Source organism: Bombina bombina, chromosome 4, assembly GCF_027579735.1.
Source record: "Bombina bombina isolate aBomBom1 chromosome 4, aBomBom1.pri, whole genome shotgun sequence".
Taxonomy (NCBI): domain Eukaryota; kingdom Metazoa; phylum Chordata; class Amphibia; order Anura; family Bombinatoridae; genus Bombina; species Bombina bombina.
Window position 1 is genome coordinate 123,694,201 of NC_069502.1, and position 20,413 is coordinate 123,714,613.

Here is a 20,413-nt window from a genome sequence, read left to right on the forward strand (position 1 = left end):
GGAGTAAATTAGAAAGTTGCTTACAATTGCATGCTATATCTGAATCATAAAAGGAAAAAGTTGGGTTTAGTATCCCTTTAAGTGTTGTGGGTGGCTGAGGTAGACTCTAGATAAGAACCCACATCTCCCACAGAAAAGTAATTATAGCCTCTCTGGCTTTGGGCAGCTCCCCATTAGGTGAGCTAAGCTAATCTAAATAAACAGGTGATAATGTGACTCTCTCTTGCAGGTTTTTCAGAAGCCGATGACTGAATCTGGTTGCTTAAGTGAACCAGAGATGGGTCTTATTTTTGTAAACTGGAAGGAGCTAATCATGTCGAACACTAAGCTGCTTAAGTAAGTTTTGTTCTACTCCACCTAATCGTTCTGCTCCTTCAATAAAAGAGAATGAAGCAAATTTGATAAAAGAACAGAAGTAAATTGGAAAGTTATTTAAAATGGCACGCTCTGCCCAAATCATGAAATAAAAATGTTGGGTTTCATGTCCCTTTAATTTTATAGTCATGCTAAATTACAAGTCCGATACTTTGTTTCAAGATTTTTTGAAAAAATTTCAAGGATTCTGTTTCTTTGGTATCAACTTTCATTGTTTCCACCACCTATACCTGTGTTTTGTTTGTGTTTACAGAGCCCTGCGAGTTCGAAAGAAGACTGGGGGAGAAAAGATGCCGGTGCAGATGATTGGCGATATCCTGGCGACAGAGTTGACCCATATGCAGGCTTATATTCGCTTCTGCAGCTGTCAGCTCAATGGTGCTGCTCTGCTGCAGTCAAAGACAGACGAAGAACCAGAATTTAAGGATTTTCTAAAGGTAACTTCATTTTAACTTAGTCGTATTTACCAGACAAAACGCACCTGAAGTTTCTTTTAATATTTGCATCAAGAGAAAACATTATTTCATAGAAGGAAATGTTTTATTGAGTTGCACTTATTGTGTTCACCCCTCCTAGAAAACTGTAAAAACAAATCAAAGATGAATAATTTAACTTAATTAATTGTAAGTAAAATACTACTTTGAAATGTAAAGCTGGTCGTATGTAACAAATATATTTATATATATACAGTATATATATATATATATACGCTATATGAGGCTCATGCTTTCTGTTCTGCTTACACACATTTACCTTTGAAGTTGAGCTTTTTAAATTAAAGGGACCTTCTGATCAAAATTTAAATACACATAGATGAATTACATGTTTGAATAGAAACATATTTGTGATATACAGGTATTGGTAAAAATGCTTCTAGTAAAAGTTATTACCATTTTAGTGTTAGCATTTTTCTCTGCACGTGCATGTGAAGCATAGCTAGATATTCTCAGTGCATCAGCATTTTAAATACTGCAGCTGCCCAGAGCACCAGTGGGGCTTGTATCATGACAGCTATTAACAAACAAACAGTCATTACCAGATGGTACTCTCTAAGCAAGTGCTGTGTTTAAAATGCTGGTGCACGGTGCATACTTAAATACACTTATGAAACGGCTATAGCTTTTATTAGAAGCATTTTTACTAATGCATGTATATTACAAACATGGTTCTATTCAAAACTGAAATGCATCCATGTTTATTCCAATTTGGGCTAGAATGTCCCTTTTAAAGGTTCATTAAAGACATTTTTTTAAAAGTAGGGTATTTTAAAATATATTACTTGGTATTTTGAAGAATGCTCCTATGCTTACTAAAACAACATTTTGCTTTTATGTCCCTGATCATCAATAGGGTTGTGGGAGTTGTCCTCATCAGCCAGTCAGCAAATGATCCTTGAGTTAGTTGTAGCTTTAAGCTAACCTTTTTGTAATTAAAAAATGAATAATAATTTAATGTAGTTAATATGTTTCAGATGAATGTCCCTTTGTGTGCATTATCATTATCAGTGGAGCAAATGTGTTTTAAAACTACTTAAAGGGACAGTCTACAATATAATTTTTATTGTTTTAAAAGATAGATAATCCCTTTATTACTCATTCCCCAGTTTTACACAACCAACACTGTTATATTAAAATACTTTTTACCTCTGTGATTACCTTGTATCTAAGCATCTTCTGACAGCCCCCTGATCACATGACTTTGTATTTATTATCTATTTACTTGCATTTTAGTACTGTGTTCTACTAACTCCTCAATAACTCCTCGGCCGTGAGCACAATGGTATCTATATGGCCCACATGAACTAGCAATCTTCTGTTGTGAAAAGCTAATATAAAAGCATGTGATAAGAGGCTGCCTATAGTGGCTTAGAAACAGGCAGACATTTAGAGGTTTAAATGTTATAAAGTATATTAATATAAGGATGTTGGTTGTGCAAAGCTGGGAACGGGTAGTAAAGGCGTTATCTAACTATCTTTTTTAACAATAACAATTTTAGTATAGACTGTCCCTTTAATGTTACTATTTGCTAACAATGTTCATCACAAAAGCCAAATAATCATTTAAAGAGACAGTAGTGCCAAAATTTAACTTCCATGATTCCGATAGAACATGCAATTTAAGAAACTTTGCATTTTAATTCTATTATGTAATTTGCTTTGTTCTCTTGGTATCATTTTATCTTTCAGTAATGCACTGCTGCTACTGAGCCTACCTAGGTTTACTCTTCACCAAAGGATACCAAGAGAACAAAGCAAATTTGATAATAGCAGTAAAGTTAAACATAGTTTAAAATTGTATGCTCTGTCTGAGTCATAAAATGTTACATTTGACTTTACTGTCACTGTAACCATTTAACATGTTATTTGTGCAAGTGATGTGTCAGCAGTTTGTCTATAGGCAGCAATGGGCAGACAAATTCATTTAAGAACCTTATATGTGGCCACAGTGCATCGTCTTAAAGGGACACTGAACCCACATTTTTTTTTCTTTCGTAATTCAGATAGAGCATGCAATTTTAAGCAACTTTCTAATTTACTCCTATTATCAATGTTTCTTCATTCTCTTGGTATCTTTATTTTAAAAAGAAGGCTTCTAAGCTATTTTTTTGGTTCAGATCTCTGGACAGCCCTTGTTTATTGATGGGTGAATGTATCCACCAATCAGCAAGAACAACCCAAGTTGTTCACCAAAAATGGGCCGGCATCTAAACTTACATTCTTGCTTTTCAAATAAAGATACCAAGAGAATGAAGGCCATTTGATAATAGGAGTAAATTAGAAAGTTGCTTAAAATTGCATGCTCTATCTGAATTGCAAAAGAAAAAATTGGGGTTCAGTGTCCCTTTAAGCTATTCTCTAAAGGAACAAAGAACAATGGAGAAATCACTGTACAATGTAGCACAGTTTATCTCACTATAAAATTCAGTACAAAATAAAAAGACACAGACAATGCCAGTATATATCTTATATGAATTTTTTAAATATCTTAAACGAGGCATAAATCTATTAAAAGGATTTTCCAGCCAAAATTGGAAACCACATGGATGCATTTTGGTAATGAACAGAAGCGATTTTGTAATATACACGCATTAGCAAAAATGCTTCTTATAAAAGCAGTTTCAAAAGTGTATCTAAGTATGCACCATGCACCAGCATTTTAAACACAGCACACAGCCTAAGGTGCCTGTACCATCTGGAAATGACTCAAGTTGTTAATTGCTTACATCATACAAGCCCCACTGATTATCTGAGCAGCTGCATTGTTTATAATGTGGGTGTAGTGACAATATCTAGCTATGCTTCAGTGATAACTTTTACTAGAAGCATTTTTGCCAGTACATGTATATTGCAAATATGTTTATATTCAAAGATGTAATAAGTCTATGTGCATTGAAATTTTGACTGGAATGTCCCTTTAAGTCAACACTACAGAGCATTAGAGTATAGAAAGGAAAAGCTGGTATGTGATGGGTTCTGCAAATATTAGTGTACAAAACTAGTCTTATGTTATGCTAGACGTGCCAGCACATTATACTAAGTCAAGTGATGTACAGGCAAAGCACTACTACAGCATAACTGTAATTAAAGGGATATAAACACTAAATAAGTTTTATCAGCATAGTATTAAGGTTATTTCCTGTTGCCACCTTGTAATCTCGCTTTCACTATATTCCTGTTTGCACATGTGCAGCAAGTAACTCTCCTTCAGATACTGCAGTGTAACCGATGGTTCCAGAATGGCAGCGCCCATGATTAGAGGGAGGTGCATGAAATGTATTTAGTGTTTAGTGTCACTTTAATGTATCAGTCACACAAAGAGAGGGGTTTGATACGATGTCAATTCAATCAAATTATAGATTTGTTCCAGGCATATGAAATGTGTGTGATATCATTACAGACAAATGTAATATTTATATAAAAGTTTTCCAGTAATATTCTATTGATCTCAATACGTCCCTTTAAGTGCGGAATACATATATTTTTGTGTGTCTATAGTTTGATGCAACAGAGAAGACATTAGACTTTTAAATGTTATTGAAAGCTGTAAAAACAAAGAAGATAACTTGAGTTTACACAGATAATTATGAAATATGTGTTAATTGACACGGTTTCCACCATTGCCAAACAGAGACTTGCCACTGATCCACGTTGCAAGGGAATGCCACTTTCAAGCTTCCTGCTGAAACCAATGCAGCGGATAACAAAGTACCCCCTTATCATAAAGAACGTGAGTACCTGGGAGCTTATAGCACTCTTACTATAATATTCAGCTCACACCAACTGACTTGTGTATATACACAATACCTTTCCTTATATGTAGAGTGTATTACATGCAAATGTATGATGATGGTCTGTTGTAAAACTATACATAGTACACCCTACATGTGCTTTTTATTAACTATTACATGTGTAAATGTTTAGATAATGTAATGAGTATATTGTATCATGCAAATGTCTGCATAAAGAACTATAGAACTCTGTTCAGTCTGTATGACACATTTTGTGAGCATTATTAAAGCACTGCCAATTATTTTTTTAAATCTTCAACTAAATGTCAAGTATCTGTAGTGCTTACAACTGGTATTTTCTGTGTGTGCAGGATAAGTAGATTCACAAACTAAATGCAGCGTGGGAAGTTCCTCAAAGTGTGGGCTAGGCGTAATGGCAAATTAGGAGAGAGGGGTTGGTTCATGGAACAGACTTTAAAGGGACATGAAACCCAAATTTTTTCTTTCATGATTTAGAAAGAGCATACAATTATAAACATCTTTCTAATTTACTTCTATTATCTATTTTGCTTCATTCTCTTGATATTCTTTGCTGAAAGCATATCTAGATATGCTTAGTAGCTGCTGATTGGTAGCTGCACATAGATTCCTCCTGTGATTGGTTCACTGGGTGCATTGCTATTTCTTCATTAAAGTATATCTAAAGAATAAAGCAAATTAGGTAATAGAAGTAAATTGGAATGTTGTTTAAAATTATATTCTCTACCTTAATCATGAAAGAAAATGTTTGGGTATAGAGTCCCTTTAAGTAAAGGACTTATGAAGAAATGCTGTAAGGCAATACAAAAATGCATTAGGGACATTAAACACTAAGGGCCAGATTACAAGATGAGCGCAAAATATCGCTTCCGTGAAATCGATATTTGTGCTCAACTTAGTAATACCAGCGCACGCAAATGTGCGCTGGAATTACAAGTGAGGTGCAAAACGTATGTGACCTCGAGTTTGCATTTCACAGAAGTATTGTGCTCACGACAGCGTGCTTCCATAGGCTCCAGGGGGAGCCTTATTCTCATGCCATCAGACACGACATCAGAACTAGCGCAGCGCTGGGCAGCAAATATAAATATATATGAATATATACATATATGTTTATGTGGTAATATGTGAATATACACATATTAACACACAAATATATATGTATATAAGCGCATATATATATTTACAGGGAACAAACATATCCATAGACCACAATGTAAAGGCACTTTTTAGTGACTTTTTTTTTCTTCTCAAGCACCCCATACCCACCAACTTTAGCCCCAAAACTGCTTAGTGCAGTTACATATTAAACAAATTAAAGATGCTCATATATAAAAAAAACATGTAATAAAGGCACACTATTACTAATTTGGGGGGCAATTGGGGGACATTTATAAAATGAACCAGAGATCTGATCGCTGGTTAATTTTATGAGTGCTAATTGCTACCGTGAGCTCACAGTAGTAATAACCAGAACTTGTAATGGCTTGTTATTTATCGCGCTCCATTAAACGGGTAAATTTGTCTGTTTGCAGGCACTAGATAAATTAGCACTCCACTTGTAATCTGGCCCTAAATTGCTAAATTAAGTTAAGTAAAACAAGTTTGCTAAACACTTTCATTTTTTATTCATCCCCTGCAATTTATGTTTGGAAATTGAGAGGACTGGAAGTGCACACTGCAGACTTCACTAACCTAAGCCTGCAGCGTATCTGTCCTTAATTGGCCTTAGTAGTGGCCTAGTCTTATCTACTCCAGTAAGTCCTGATTGGCTCCTTTAAATAAAGCAAGTGGTGAACTACACTAACAACTTGCTTTATTTGGAAGAGCCAATCAGGACTTGTTACTGGAGAAGACAGGGCGAACCACAGTCATTTTGTTAGCAAAATCTCCGTTGTCTTGCAGTTTTTATCTAATCATCTCTGCTGAAGCCAGTTAGGGACAGATGTGCATCAGGGATAAGCTGGAGTCTGTCATGTGCTCTTTGAGTTCTTAGAATGGGAAAACCCACAATATGACTTAAATTACATGAAATGGGCAGAATAAATAAAGTTTATTGCTAAGTTGCTTTACTATAAATAATCAAACATTTTATACTACAATCTCAAGGTGTTTACTATACCTTAAAGGGATAGTTTGGTAAAAAGTAAACTTTCTTGATTCAGATAGAGTAGCAATTTCAAGCAACATTCAAATTTACTTCTGTTATTAATTTTTCTTCGTTCTCTTGGCGTCTTTATTTGAAAAAGCAAGAATTTAAGCATAGTTGCTGGCCCATTTTTGGTTCAGCACCTGGGTAGCACTTTCTGATTGGTTTCTAAATGTAGCCACTAATCAGCAAGTGCTACCCAGGTCTGAACCAAAAATGGGCTGGCTCCTAAGCTCACATTCAAATAAAGATACCAAGAGAACAAAGAAAAATTGATAATAGGAGTAAATTAGAAAGTTACTTAAAATTGCATGCTCTATCTGAATCATGAAAGTTTAATGTTGACTTAACTATCCCTAATTAAAGGGATACTAAACCCAATTTTTTTCTTTCATGATTCAGATAGATATGCAAAACAGAATGAGAAGCAGTCTGCCAGGAACGAACAGCAGCATCAATAGCCTGTTCTATGGCCCGGTTACCACCTGGGAGTATCTGGCAGACTGCTTCTCATTCTGTTTTGCATATGTAAATATGACCCTGGGGATAGTCTCCCTAAGGGTGATGGGGGAAACCAGATGTGGACTCCTTGCCCAATGTGCTTAGAGGGATGTGGCTGCACCTCACTGATGAGGCCCAAAGGAGGCCGAAACGACCGTCTGGGGTTGTCATGTTCCTTGTTCAGAGGAGAATTGCCTGGTATTTCGGGGCTGGACTGACCATGTCGGTGGGATCAGACTGATTTACTACAGGAAAGTTTTCCTCTGTGAAAAGCACAATTGGACAGAAAGAAGCTACTACCAGGTGGTAACCGGGCCATAGAACAAGCTATTGATGCTGCTGTTCGTTCCTGGCAGACTGCTTCTCATTCTGTTTTGCATATGTAAATATGACCCTGGGGATAGTCTCCCTATGGGTGATGGGGGAAACCAGACGTGGACTCCTTGCCCAATGTGCTTAGAGGGATGTGGCTGCACCTCACTGACGAGGCCCAAAGGAGGCCGAAACGACCGTCTGGGGTTGTCATGTTCCTTGTTCAGAGGAGAATTGCCTGGTATTTCGGGGCTGGACTGACCATGCTGTCGGGATCAGACTGATATACTACAGGAAAGTTTTCCTCTGTAAAAAGCACAATTGGGCAGAAAGAAGCTACTCCCAGGTGGCAACCGGGCCATAGAACAGGCTATTGATGCTGCTGTTCGTTCCTGGCAGACTGCTTCTCATTCTGTTTTGCATATGATTCAGATAGAGCATGCAATTTTAAGCAACTTTACTCCTATAATCAAATTTTCTTCGCTCTCTTGCTATCTTTATTTTTTTTTTAAAAGGTATCTAAGCTAAAGAGCCAGCCAATTTTTGGTTCAGCCATGGGACAGCACTTGTTTAACCCTTTGAGTGCTAAGAGCTTTCCCACCTGGGTGCTAAGGTGATTTAAGGGCTTTTTGGAAAACAAAAATATATTATTTTTTTAACTTTTGTAATTTTTTTTCCAGTTTCCCAAGACTTACACCGTTTGAAAGCTTAAGCTATTACCTTTCCAATGGTGGGTCTTGGGGGTCTGTATAGTGACAGGCATCGCCAAGGCTTAAAATTTTCTTGTATCTCAGGCATCTAAGCAGCATGCCCCCTTTCCCTATACTTTGTATTGTAAATTTTTAATAAAATTGCGCGGTGGCATCATCACATCATTTCGTGTGACGTCACCACAAAATATTTTAACCGATCGGCCGGGGTGGAAGCCCCCAGATCTCCCTCAAGGTGAGAGAGTGCTAGCGATGGCTCTAAGCCGTCATTAGCACCAGAGTAGGAAACTCTGCGACCCAGGTTGTGAACCAAAAATGAGCCAACTTCTAAGTTTCTTAATATTGCATGCTCTATTTGAATCATGCAAGTTCAGTGTCCCTTTTAAGTTTCCCCTTATCTATCTTTCCTCCTGAGGACAATTAGGGACAAATATAAAATGGGAAAGAGACTGCCCAAACATAGCAGTGTGGATTATCTAAAAGGGTTTCGAAACAGCCTTGTTTGCACTAACAGAGATAATTACAAAACTGGTTTAAACATGGTGGCCCCCTTACTTTATAGAAACTAAAGTATTTTATTGAAACATATCTGCTTTTCAACATTTAAACAGCTAGTATAATTGTAAAATAAAATCTACATATTATTCTAAGGCTAATCTTTGCTGTGAAGATATCATTATGTCTAGCATGTATTTACTGTTCAATATCCCTCTAATAAAGGATTCCGAGAGAGCAAAAGATGATAAAAGAAGTAAATTTGATTTTTTTTAACTTTCTTTGATTTATCTGAATAATTAATTTTAACATCTTTACCTTTTATTGTTTTGAGAGCCAATGTACATTTGCTTATGCACACACCTGCTTTTAAATGGAAATCTATAAGGGGAAGTGTTGTTTCCTGAAACGTCACCTAATAAATCTCTATGTTTATACAAATCCAGAGAGTGCAGATCCATTTGTGCAATGTATGTATGTATGTGTGTGTGTGTGTGTATATATATATATATATAATGTATAATGTATATTCAATACTATTTAACACTGCTTCTCACTCAATAATAACTGTTAAAGGGACAGTCTACACCAGAATTTTTATTTTTTTAAAAGATAGATAATCCTTTTATTACCCATTTCCCAGTTTTGCATAACCAACACAGTTATAATAATATACTTTTAACCTCTGTAATTATCTTGTATCTAAGCCTCTGCAAACTGCCCCTTTTTTCAGTTCTTTTGACAGACTTGCAGTGTAGCCAATCAGTGCCTGCTCCCAGTTTACTTCACGTGCACGAGCACAGTGTTATCTATATGAAATATGTGAACTAACACCCTCTAGTGGTGAAAAACTGTTAAAATGCAAACTGAATGAGATGGGCTTCAAGGTTTAAGAAATTAGCATATGAACCTCCTAGGTTAAGCTTTCAACTAAGAATACAAAGCAAAATTGGTGATTAAAGTAAATTGGAAAATTGTTTAAAATTACATGCTCTATCTGAATCATGAAAGTTTATTTTAGCCTAGACTGTCCCTTTAAAGATACAAATATGCTTCAGATGAAGTTTAGGCAGGTACCTAACATTAGTATATTTTCCATCAAAGAACTAAGGTTAAGATGCTGTACTTGCTCCATCATCTGCAAATTGCAATTTAAACTTTTAACCAACTTCACCAGTAGAGTGTATTTGTTTATTTTAATAATGTTTTTTTTATAACAGATCATGGAGAATACTTCAGAATCCCACCCTGATCACAGTAATCTGAAGTTTGCTCTTGAGCGAGCAGAGGAGCTTTGCTCTCAGGTAAATGAAGGTGTACGAGAAAAAGAGAACTCAGACAGGCTCGAGTGGCTACAAACACACGTGCAATGTGAAGGCTTAATTGAGGTAAGCAAGCTGGTCTACTTTATATCACCTATAAGGTTGTATGCTGCCTGAGACTGGAATTTCTATTTACTCAATATAGAGAGTTATGAAACGCAATCATAAAATATCATTAGCCTCTGTGTTGTTGTTATCATTTTTATTATCTTTTATTTGTAAAGCGCCAGCACATTTGCTGTACATTCGTGAGTTATTGATTTTTAATGTCCAGAGTAGGGAAAACGTCTTAATCTAATGCTATCATTATAAACAATCTCAATATTACTATATTGTTTGTAATATTTGTCATATTTTTAACTCTTGAAGGAACATAAAAGTCCAAATTAAACTTTCACGATTCAGATAGAGCATTTCATTTTGACAGACTTTTTAATTTACTTCTGTTATCAAATTTACTTTATTCTCTTGGTATCTTTTCTTGAAAAGCTTAACTATATAGGGTCAGGAACCGCAGTATACTACTGGCAGCTAGCTGGTGATTGGTGGCTCATATGCCTCTTGCCTTGGCTCACAAGATGTGTTCAGCTAGGTCTCAGTAGTGCTTTGCTCATTTGGCGCTAACTTTAACTATGTGCTTAACCCAATTGCAGGGTTTAAATATGATGCAAGCAATAGTGCAATTATAACACATAAGAGCATTTTCTTGATGCACTTTTCAGTCCCTTTAAACAACTATCTAGGAAGAAATTGGCATTTTACATCAATCATACGATATCTAGATTTAGTCATGTGACCCATAATTTGAAGAAAAAAAGGTTTTATTCATTATAATGTGAGATCTCACCTCTGTGCACGTGTGCAGCGGTTTGCACATGTGCTGGGCGTATAAACTTTTTCACTCAAAGTGCCACAATGTAGTTATACATACAGTACATAAATTGTACTTTTACTATAACGGTCCATGTATACACAGAACAATCAATATATAACGCCCCTTTAAGTTGTCAGTAAGTTAGTAAATGTGAATTAGTAATCATTGCACGTTTGGTGTCTCACAGTCTGTTCACTGTTCCTTTTGCAGCAGATAGTTTTTAACTCCCTTACAAACTGTCTGGGCCCACGGAAGCTATTGCACAGCGGCAAAATGTATAAGACGAAAAGCAACAAGGAGCTGTACGGATTTTTATTCAATGACTTCCTGCTACTTACTTACATGGTCAAACAGTTTGTCTCCTCGGGATCAGACAAGCTATTCAGCCCCAAATCCACTGCCCAGTACAAGATATACAAAACAGTAAGTTCTCTCGGGTCTTTATGGTGTGTAGAGTGTTCTGCTATATCTATGGTAAAGTCTAGCTGTTGGTTATGACTCAGACACTAATGGGTACAAAATATAATCATTTTTTTAGTTCTCCTTTATTTTTGTTCCATATATTACTTTCTTTAGGGTAACATCTTTGTTTTATACATTCAAAGGGTTATTCCTGATCACCAATTGAGGTGTGGTTCTTGTTCTTACCAATCACTGAGCGACTTATTACCTTAGTTATTAGTCATGCATCTTCTTATAGTGTTCATTTCAAATTATTTTTATCATGTTTTACAAAGTCTTAAATCTAAGACATATTCAAGAATAGGCTTCATAATTTCAGTATTAAATCTTAGACAATTTCAAGCAGTGGCTTCATAAAAAGTACATCTATTTAACATAGGTATAACATGCAGAGAAACAAATTTGCATGCATCAACTTCAATAAACGCTGAATGCTGTGAAATTACACTGCAGAATTGGGCGCAAATTGACTGTGACTTGGTTTTATTTCATTGAACAATAAGATATCAGACAGATGAGTGTAAGAATCTTTTCATACTTTTGCCCCAACATCATCTTTATTTCTGTTTTGAAATGACACTAGGTCACTGGTTTTCAAACTTGTCTTCAGACTTCCCTAACAAGCCTTAGATACAGTTAATCACAGAGGTAAAAAGTATATTAATATAACCGTGTTTGTTATGCAAAACTAGGGAATGGGTAATAAAGGGATAATCTATCTTTTTAAAACAATATTAATTTTCAAGTAGACTGTCCCTTTAATGCCCCTTTTTTATATACGTACATACATTCCCCAACAGTTAGATAATCTAGTGAATCATCTTTGCAAGACTTTTAACACATTTTGGGTGTTTGGTGCTAGTATTTAAATTCCTTATTAGGTTCTGTTACCAGTGCTTTAGCTGCAATACCTATTTTCACCGTCTCTATTTTCCTCAGCCCCTTTTCCTAAATGAAGTTCTTGTGAAGTTACCAAGTGACCCATCTAGTGATGAGCCCGTATTTCACATCTCCCACATTGACAGAGTCTACACCCTGAGAACAGACAATATCAATGAGAGGTAAGTCCCAGGCTTGGTCTTGCGTATAATACTGACAATCATCTCCTGCACAGTCTGCACACACAGCATGTCTTAAAGGGGTTTGCAGGAAACGCTAATGGTATATTCATCTATTGCATTCTTACACTAGAGCTCCTCTGATGAAGTGTGCTAGTTTGCATGAGACTGAATTCCTCATGGGCGGTTCCCTACCTTTTTCTACGATTTCTACTCAAAAAGTTGGATTGTTTAGTGTATCTGGCTAAAACCGTAGGGTTCTATTAGATTTTGATCAGAGTAGGACAAATGACCTGGGGCACACACTATTATTGGTATAATGTAATGATTCATCAGCATTTTACATATCCTTAGATCAATATTACAGATCAGCCAGGTCCTCCCCATTTTATTCTCAACATTTGGTTACACACAATGACTTGAAGTATAAAGTGAATTAGAGTATTTCTGTTATTTCATAATAAATTACCAGACATGCACATATTGACTAAATAGATACCTGTCAGAAAGTGCTAGAGGAAAGTGTGCCGTAGGTGAGAACCAAACCAAACAATCTGTTCTCTATAGCAACAGTAAATATACATTTATTTGGGGCGGAGCCTGATAGCAAAGAGAACAGACATGTGTGTCTGGAGCTCCTCTGATATAACGTGTTAAAAAAGGGGCAAATATTCAACTTTTGTAACAGCATAAACTTTTAAAATACTCTGGAAGTAAAGATAACTACATACCAGCCCTTTGGTGAGCAGACTACGGATCTGTTGACTTTGAGCTATCTCAGAGACATTGCATTCTGAGGCCTTCAGTGACCGCCTGGATTGTATGGGTAAGATCTCTCCTAATATCTACGAAGTACTCTCCTCTTAATATATACCAAATGGATCCGGAGGCTGCATTGAACAAATTTGAGGCTACCGTTTGTGGGATTCTGGAGGAGCACTTCTCTGAGATTAGCCTGTCATTTGCACATCTCCTCGTACAGATTCACACCCTACATGGTGCGCAAGATGGCGGCGGCAAATCAGGAGTCACTACTGCAACGCGCTTGAATCCCCTGCATATACTGGATGACACTACATCCCTAGAAGCAGTTGATACCTGGGCAGCAGTGAGCAAACCTTGCTTCAGATCAAGTGGAGAGAGATCGCAAGATGGCATGAGAATGTCAGCTCTTTGTTATAACGCACCGGATCTGGAGGAATTGAATGTGCACGCGGAGGTCCCAGGAGGAGTAAAATCACACGGTCTCAATATTGTAGCTGATCTGAGCACTGCATCCTACCTGTTAGAAGGTGACCACGGCTTCCCAAGTTTGTATCATAAAGGAGGTTTGTGGGGACTGTGCGGTTGGCTATATGGGTTCTTCGTTCAGGTGCAGCTGTCAGAGATGGGGGCAACGCCTGTTGTGGGTATCGGCTAAAGGACAGACCTCAGGGCTATAGATAGTCGCCCAAATTGCATCTGATGATATATGCAATAAGACTCCTTCGTGTGCTACAATCTATAACATTCTGATTAGTATAGGAGACAAGGTTCAGGTATGTGAGATGCAGACATTTACTATCACTGAGAACTACTTATGATGGCAGTAATGCCGGATATATTTGTCTCCCCTATCAATATGTGACTGCAACTCTATTCTTAGCTATCGGTTAGCCATTAACATGAGATGCTCGGTTGGGTCACAGATATAACTCTCTCTGCATGGGCCTGAAGTTTTACATAGTCCTGCAACAAATTTGTCATATCTCCATCAGAGACAGCCACTTGGATTCCTAAAGAGGACAAAGCCTGATAACTGATAAGATCTCCCACACTATTAAAGACTACTGACCTCTAATACTGCATATCTGGACTAGTAATTATTCTCCTGTATATTTGTCCACTGTAGTTGTATTATCAAAATGCTCATAATCAGTATTTGTAAGCTCATACCGTCCTATATCCACATTATTAGCAGAGATCTAGTTTTACTCCCCTACAGAATGTATGTATAATGCTGTTTGTTTTTCACACACTATGCTCTCTTCACTTAGCCTTTAAGTGACGCTTTCTTTTACCGGGATCAAATTCTACTTGGGCGTATTAGCCTGAAGCTTATAAATGCTGTGGGTATCTTATCTCATTTGAATTTTGGCTATGCAAATGTGTCCCCATGAGATGGAAACTACAGCATCTGCTTCCTATATATATAATAGGGGATATTTATCCATGGGTAGGCAGATACTGATGTTGGCTATTAAGTTTGTTACTGGAATATATAAGTATGCTGATTGGAGACAGATCTGCAGCCTTACTGATACTCCCGGGCAGTGACTCTTCAACACTGGACTAGGGCCACTTAACTTATACAAGCGCATTACTGTCACATTTACAAACCCTCCTGAGTTACAAACTCTCATTACCAAAGTTCCCCTTCTCAGTTGGACTATACCTATAAACGTTAACAATGTGTGACATTTGCTATAATGTTTGATTCAGAAGTTGTGCGCCTCTGTAATTATGGATCATATCTCCTGTAGTGGGTAGCCAAGTTATCTTACTGTTATTACAGTGACATCAATAGCTCACGAATTGCTAAATATGGCAGGTGCTAGAATCCGACAGGTATTATCTGACTTACATATATTTTGCCCTTTTTGATTTAACTTCATCTCCTGATAGACTCCCTTAATTATGTTAGTTTAACTGCCTATGTTTTTAGGTTTGTCTTAAATAACCTTTTAGTTTATAAGATAATGATATATTTATACCTCAGTTGATGTATAAAACACCTAATCACTATTGGAACGTTGCATACCTTCTACACTTTACATATTTTGTTGTTATTATGGTTGTGATGCATTCTTGAATGTGTGTTCTTATTTCTTTGTCTTCTCAGTTATAATGTATCTTGAAGCATATAATATAAATCCCCTATAGAAATACCCTCATGCTAGAGCCCGTAGGCCTTTTGATACTCTAAGCTATATGCTACAGATGTGCTACAACTGCTTGTAATACAGACACACCTTTAGGACTTTTACTACATTATACAGGCACATTGCTAGGACTCTCACTATTTCAATCACTACTCATATAGGACTGCACTGCTACAGTTTGTAGGTTCTGCCATATAGTTGCCTAACAAACAATAGTTAGAAAACGGTTACAGTCTACATTGCTAACTTAGCACTTATCCTGAGGGCTAGTGTCCACTAAGACCTGCTCTTTTACTGCTCTTACCATTATTGTTCCTACAGCTACTGGTTACATGCTAAATCCTACATATTTGCTTTAAAAAGCATATAAGATGTTCTTGTCCATATGAAACATAGGGCTAAAACTACTATCTCCTATGTTCTTTACTCTCAGTGGAGTCACTATCCTGTTGTGGAGCTACTACAATGCAGTAATTATTTTATGTGTTAATTGACTAACTAGCCACTTGTAAAATGTCTCTTTAACTGACAGTACACACTAGGCTTTATAGATTGTTATACTAATATATTTGGTTGCACAGATAGTTGTTTTTGTTGTCTAAATGATGTGTTATTATTATTCTATATGTTATCTGCTATCTTTGTCCCCCCTAAATATCTATATACATGATAGTAATATATCAGATATGGTCTATTGTAGGGGATTGGACTGATAGTTATCCATAACCAGATGCCCTGACTGTTGTATCTTCATAGACATTATAAGAATTAGAACATACAAGCTAACATTCACTATCCTGGTTGTATATACAGTATGTACTACTGTATTCAGTTGCATTGATACCTGTTCCTGTTGATATATTTTTACTTTTTATTTACTATACCTCCAGGTTTCTGATCTGCAGGGCCACCAGTTCCCATAACATTTCTCCACCGACTGTATCTCCCCTCACCCTTTCCCGCTCTACATCTGTGAGCGGGTCATATCCACCATCCCTTAACCGTCTCTGTCCAGTGGTGACAAAGTCCCTGAGGGGAGATACTGCGTAAATGCTCCGATAGGGAATCTTAGATCTCATCCTAACTAGACCAGAGCTATACCTGCTCTTTCTTGATACTTATTACAAATTACACTTAACTTTTGTATAGCTTGGTGCTGCGCGCCATGCATTATATTATGATAACTAATCGACCTAGTCAATTAATATTCCTATGGTCTTCCCCCCCCCCATTATAGTTAACCATATTTCTATTCTTATTATTCTCATCATATAATTTCTTATTATTTTCATCATATAGCTCAAATATAATAATATTGCTACATAGAAAAATTATCTATATAGCGGTGCTTACCCGCTGATACTTCCCCAACTCCCCCCTTGCTTTATATTGTGCTCTTGGTATCAAGACCCTTTAATAACGAGTAGTTATTTAAGTTCTCCAGAAGTTCCTAATAATTTGGGTCTGCTAAGTAGCTACAGTGCTCTCTTAGAGCGTCTCTTATCATAATGGCCTGGAATAATAGCTACTACCATTATGATATAAAAAACATAAAAAGAGGTTTCCAAATATATTTTGACGTATATCACGTTTCCTTTCTTTTTGTCATATTGTTGTTGAGACAATTATTGTTATGTTCTATAAAATGTGTATGTCATATTTTTATGATGTCATTATAAAAAATCCTCAATAAAAAATTATTTGTAAAAAAAAAAAAAAAAAAAAAAATATACATTTATTTAAGCTTTGTAAAATGTTTATTGTACCTTTAAGAGTGTATTAGCAGTGATTTAGCATGTGACCATGTATATATAAGTAATTTACCTTTGAAAGTGATTCCAGTAGTGTTAAATTACTGAGCCGAGGAGGGGGATTATTTTGCATATGTGCAGAATATCTGCCTTTACAACTTAGGGAACAGCTTGCTTCTGAAACATTTTGTGGAAACCGTGCAAGTTGAAATAGCCAGTAACAGAGTGCATCATTTACATATCTTTACAGAACAGCTTGGGTCCAGAAGATAAAATCTGCATCTGAGCACTTTATTGACACAGAGAAGAAGAAACGAGAAAAGGCCTATCAAGGTACTAAACTTCATTTGGTGAAAAAATAAAAATAAAATGTATTTTGTAAAGTGCAATTTATTCTACTACCTTGTGTTCTAGGGGGTTAATGTCATATGCCTGTGTGCTTCATTGACAGGGAACTGATACTCGGGTGGGGTTTGGATTTTTTTGAATGGTTAAAAAAACAAAACGATATTTATGATAAAATGTTTATAATTTGGAAGTAAGAAGAATGTAAAATATATGGAGTACTTATTAAATGTTCTGACTATAAGCTTATGGATACAAAAGACTATTGAATGTACATATTTGTATATCTGTATGTATTGTATGTAATGTATGTCTTAATAAATAATAAAAAATAAAAAACACAACAGGTAAAATTATTAATTCTAATTTATATTGATTTTCATATTTGGCCGATGTGTTTCCTTTACATTTTTCGTTTGTTTTTTTGTGTAAGGTTTATCTTTTTGCATATTTTGTTACTTTATGGTGGTCACTATAACCCTATATTACAACTTCAGTGTCATGGGCTGAGATCTTACCTGTTCTAAGATCTTCCCACCCATGACATCACACAATGGCAACATTGTGATGGTCAGGATCAGAGCAAGAGTTAAGCACAGCTGTATATTTTTATGATGAGCCTCTATATTCATGTCCATTTCAGATCTTTGGGTTACCTGTCCACCTAGATCATTGATGTTAATTTGCACCAATACATAAAATTACAAGTCAAGTTCAAACAGTCTAAGTATTCAATCTTAAAGGGACATAATCCTCATATGCCAAAATCACTTAAAATTGATGCAGTATAACTGTAAAAAGCTGACAGGAAAATATCACCTGAGTATCTCTATGTAAAAAAAAGAAGATATTTTAACTCACAATCTCCTCAGCTCAGCAGAGTAAGTTCAGTGTAAAAAGTTATACTCAGCTGCTGCCCAGCTGCAGGTAAAAAAAAAAATGAAGAAATGAACAGCAGCCAATCAGCATCAGCAGTGCTGAGGTCATGAACTCTCTTACTGTGATCTCATGAGATTTGACTTAACTCTCATGAGATTTCATTTAAACTTCCTTACACTGAATAGGGAAATAACATGAGAGTGCACGAGGCTCATCCCTTTGGCTGTCCTGGGACAGACATACTGATATGCTACATAGAAGTCCTTTACAATGGGATGTGGCTACTGAGAAACTTTTGAGGTAAAATATCTTTCTTTTTTACATAGAGATGTTTAGGTGATATTTTCTAGTCAGCTCTTTACAGCTATACTGTATCACTTTCAAGTGTTTAAACATTTGGGTATTATGGCCCTTTAAGGCTGATGTATCAGTTATGTATGTTAATATTATCAGAAAATCAATGCAGAAACTGAAAATGTAGGGTTTTAAAGCACAAAACACTAGCCTGTACTTTTATAAGACATAAAACCAAACAGGCATACATACATCTTAAGTATTTATAACAATAGCCAATCAGATTGTCAAATCATGGTCACAAGGGCATTTTTCACACACTGATTGGTTAAAACCCAAAGATATTATTTAATTATCTAACATTATAAAAAAAAAAATATTCATAATATGAATATAGGTATAAACTCGCAATTTGTAAAATATGTGTGTTTTTGTGTATGTGTATGTGTGTGTGTGTATATGTGTGTGTATATATATATATATATATATATATATATATAGACAGTAGGCAGGCCAGCACTCACGGTTAACATTTCACCCACCCAGGGTGCTTCTACGGTATTGATAGTAGTAAAGAATGGGGATGCACTCACCAGGATTTCCAAAGTTACCTTTAAATGTAACGTTTCGGGGTGTATTGTCTGACGAAGGGGGTAAAACCCCGAAACGTTACATTAAAAGGTAACTTTGGAAATCCTGGTGAGTGCATCCCCATTCTTTACTATATATATATATATATATATATATATATATATAAGTATAAAAACACTAACAGAGGGGACGCAACTACTGTTTATTGAGCTTACGTATAAACTTACTAACCGACAATAACGCAACTCTTATTGTCAGGGTAAAAATCAATGTGGTGCAGACCCTTATAAAAAATATTATTTGGTTTAGGAAGAAAGAGATGGACAGGAATGTAATCCTGGTTGTAAAAGACAGGGATTTCAGCACTCTTTTAAGAAATTAGGCTCATAAGACCAAAATATTGTTCAAAAAGTAGAATTTTATTCAATTGTGGACAGGAAATTCTCCCAGTTGAGTGAACACCACTACCCTGAAGGTAAAATACAGCACACTGTATCACATTCGTAGTGAAATTTTAACAAAGAAACTTTAATTTCTCTATATACACACTAGAGTTAGTATTGAAAACCTGACCGGTCAGGGATACACTAGGATGCTAAAAAATGAAAACAGTCTGAATATTTTAATGATGAGTACCTATAGAGAGCCTCTACACCCTGCTGCACACAGAACCCCTACATGAGAGGTATATCCTGGGCAGGTATAGATATATGGGATCTAAGAGGTCAATAGAGGTACTGCAAGCAGAAGCAGGTCACAGCTTTAATCAACAGTCACAAAACAATATACAAAAGATGGTACTCGTGTATTTTCAAAGGGAAGCCTTAAACTTAGACTCACTACACCCAACTGCTCACAGTACTCCAAACAAGGAGAGTATAATACTGGGCAGTACATAAAGTAAATACGGTCACCGGGATCTAAGTGGTCTGTAAGTTAGGCTCCCTAGATGTACACAGTAAATATATGTAATAGCTTTTGTATGCAATCACATATCATTTGTACTTAATAACTGACAATATGTGCCAATTTAACATTATTTTGTTAAGCCATACATGCAGAGCCTGCGACAGGAAAGATTAGCAGTAGAAGAATAAGCGTTGAGCA

The 20,413-nt window shown here is 36.2% G+C and overlaps 1 protein-coding gene across 1 annotated transcript in view; it reads left to right on the plus strand.

The window, feature by feature from the left end:
- ITSN2 (intersectin 2) overlaps positions 1–20,413 on the plus strand; it is a 337,021-nt gene that overhangs the window by 287,355 nt on the left and 29,253 nt on the right. The window contains exons 21-27 of the mRNA XM_053709622.1: positions 230–336; positions 629–812; positions 4,504–4,602; positions 10,030–10,197; positions 11,216–11,428; positions 12,407–12,528; positions 17,448–17,530. Coding sequence (XP_053565597.1) covers positions 230–336; positions 629–812; positions 4,504–4,602; positions 10,030–10,197; positions 11,216–11,428; positions 12,407–12,528; positions 17,448–17,530 — 976 coding nt within the window. The remainder of the gene's footprint in view (positions 1–229; positions 337–628; positions 813–4,503; positions 4,603–10,029; positions 10,198–11,215; positions 11,429–12,406; positions 12,529–17,447; positions 17,531–20,413) is intronic.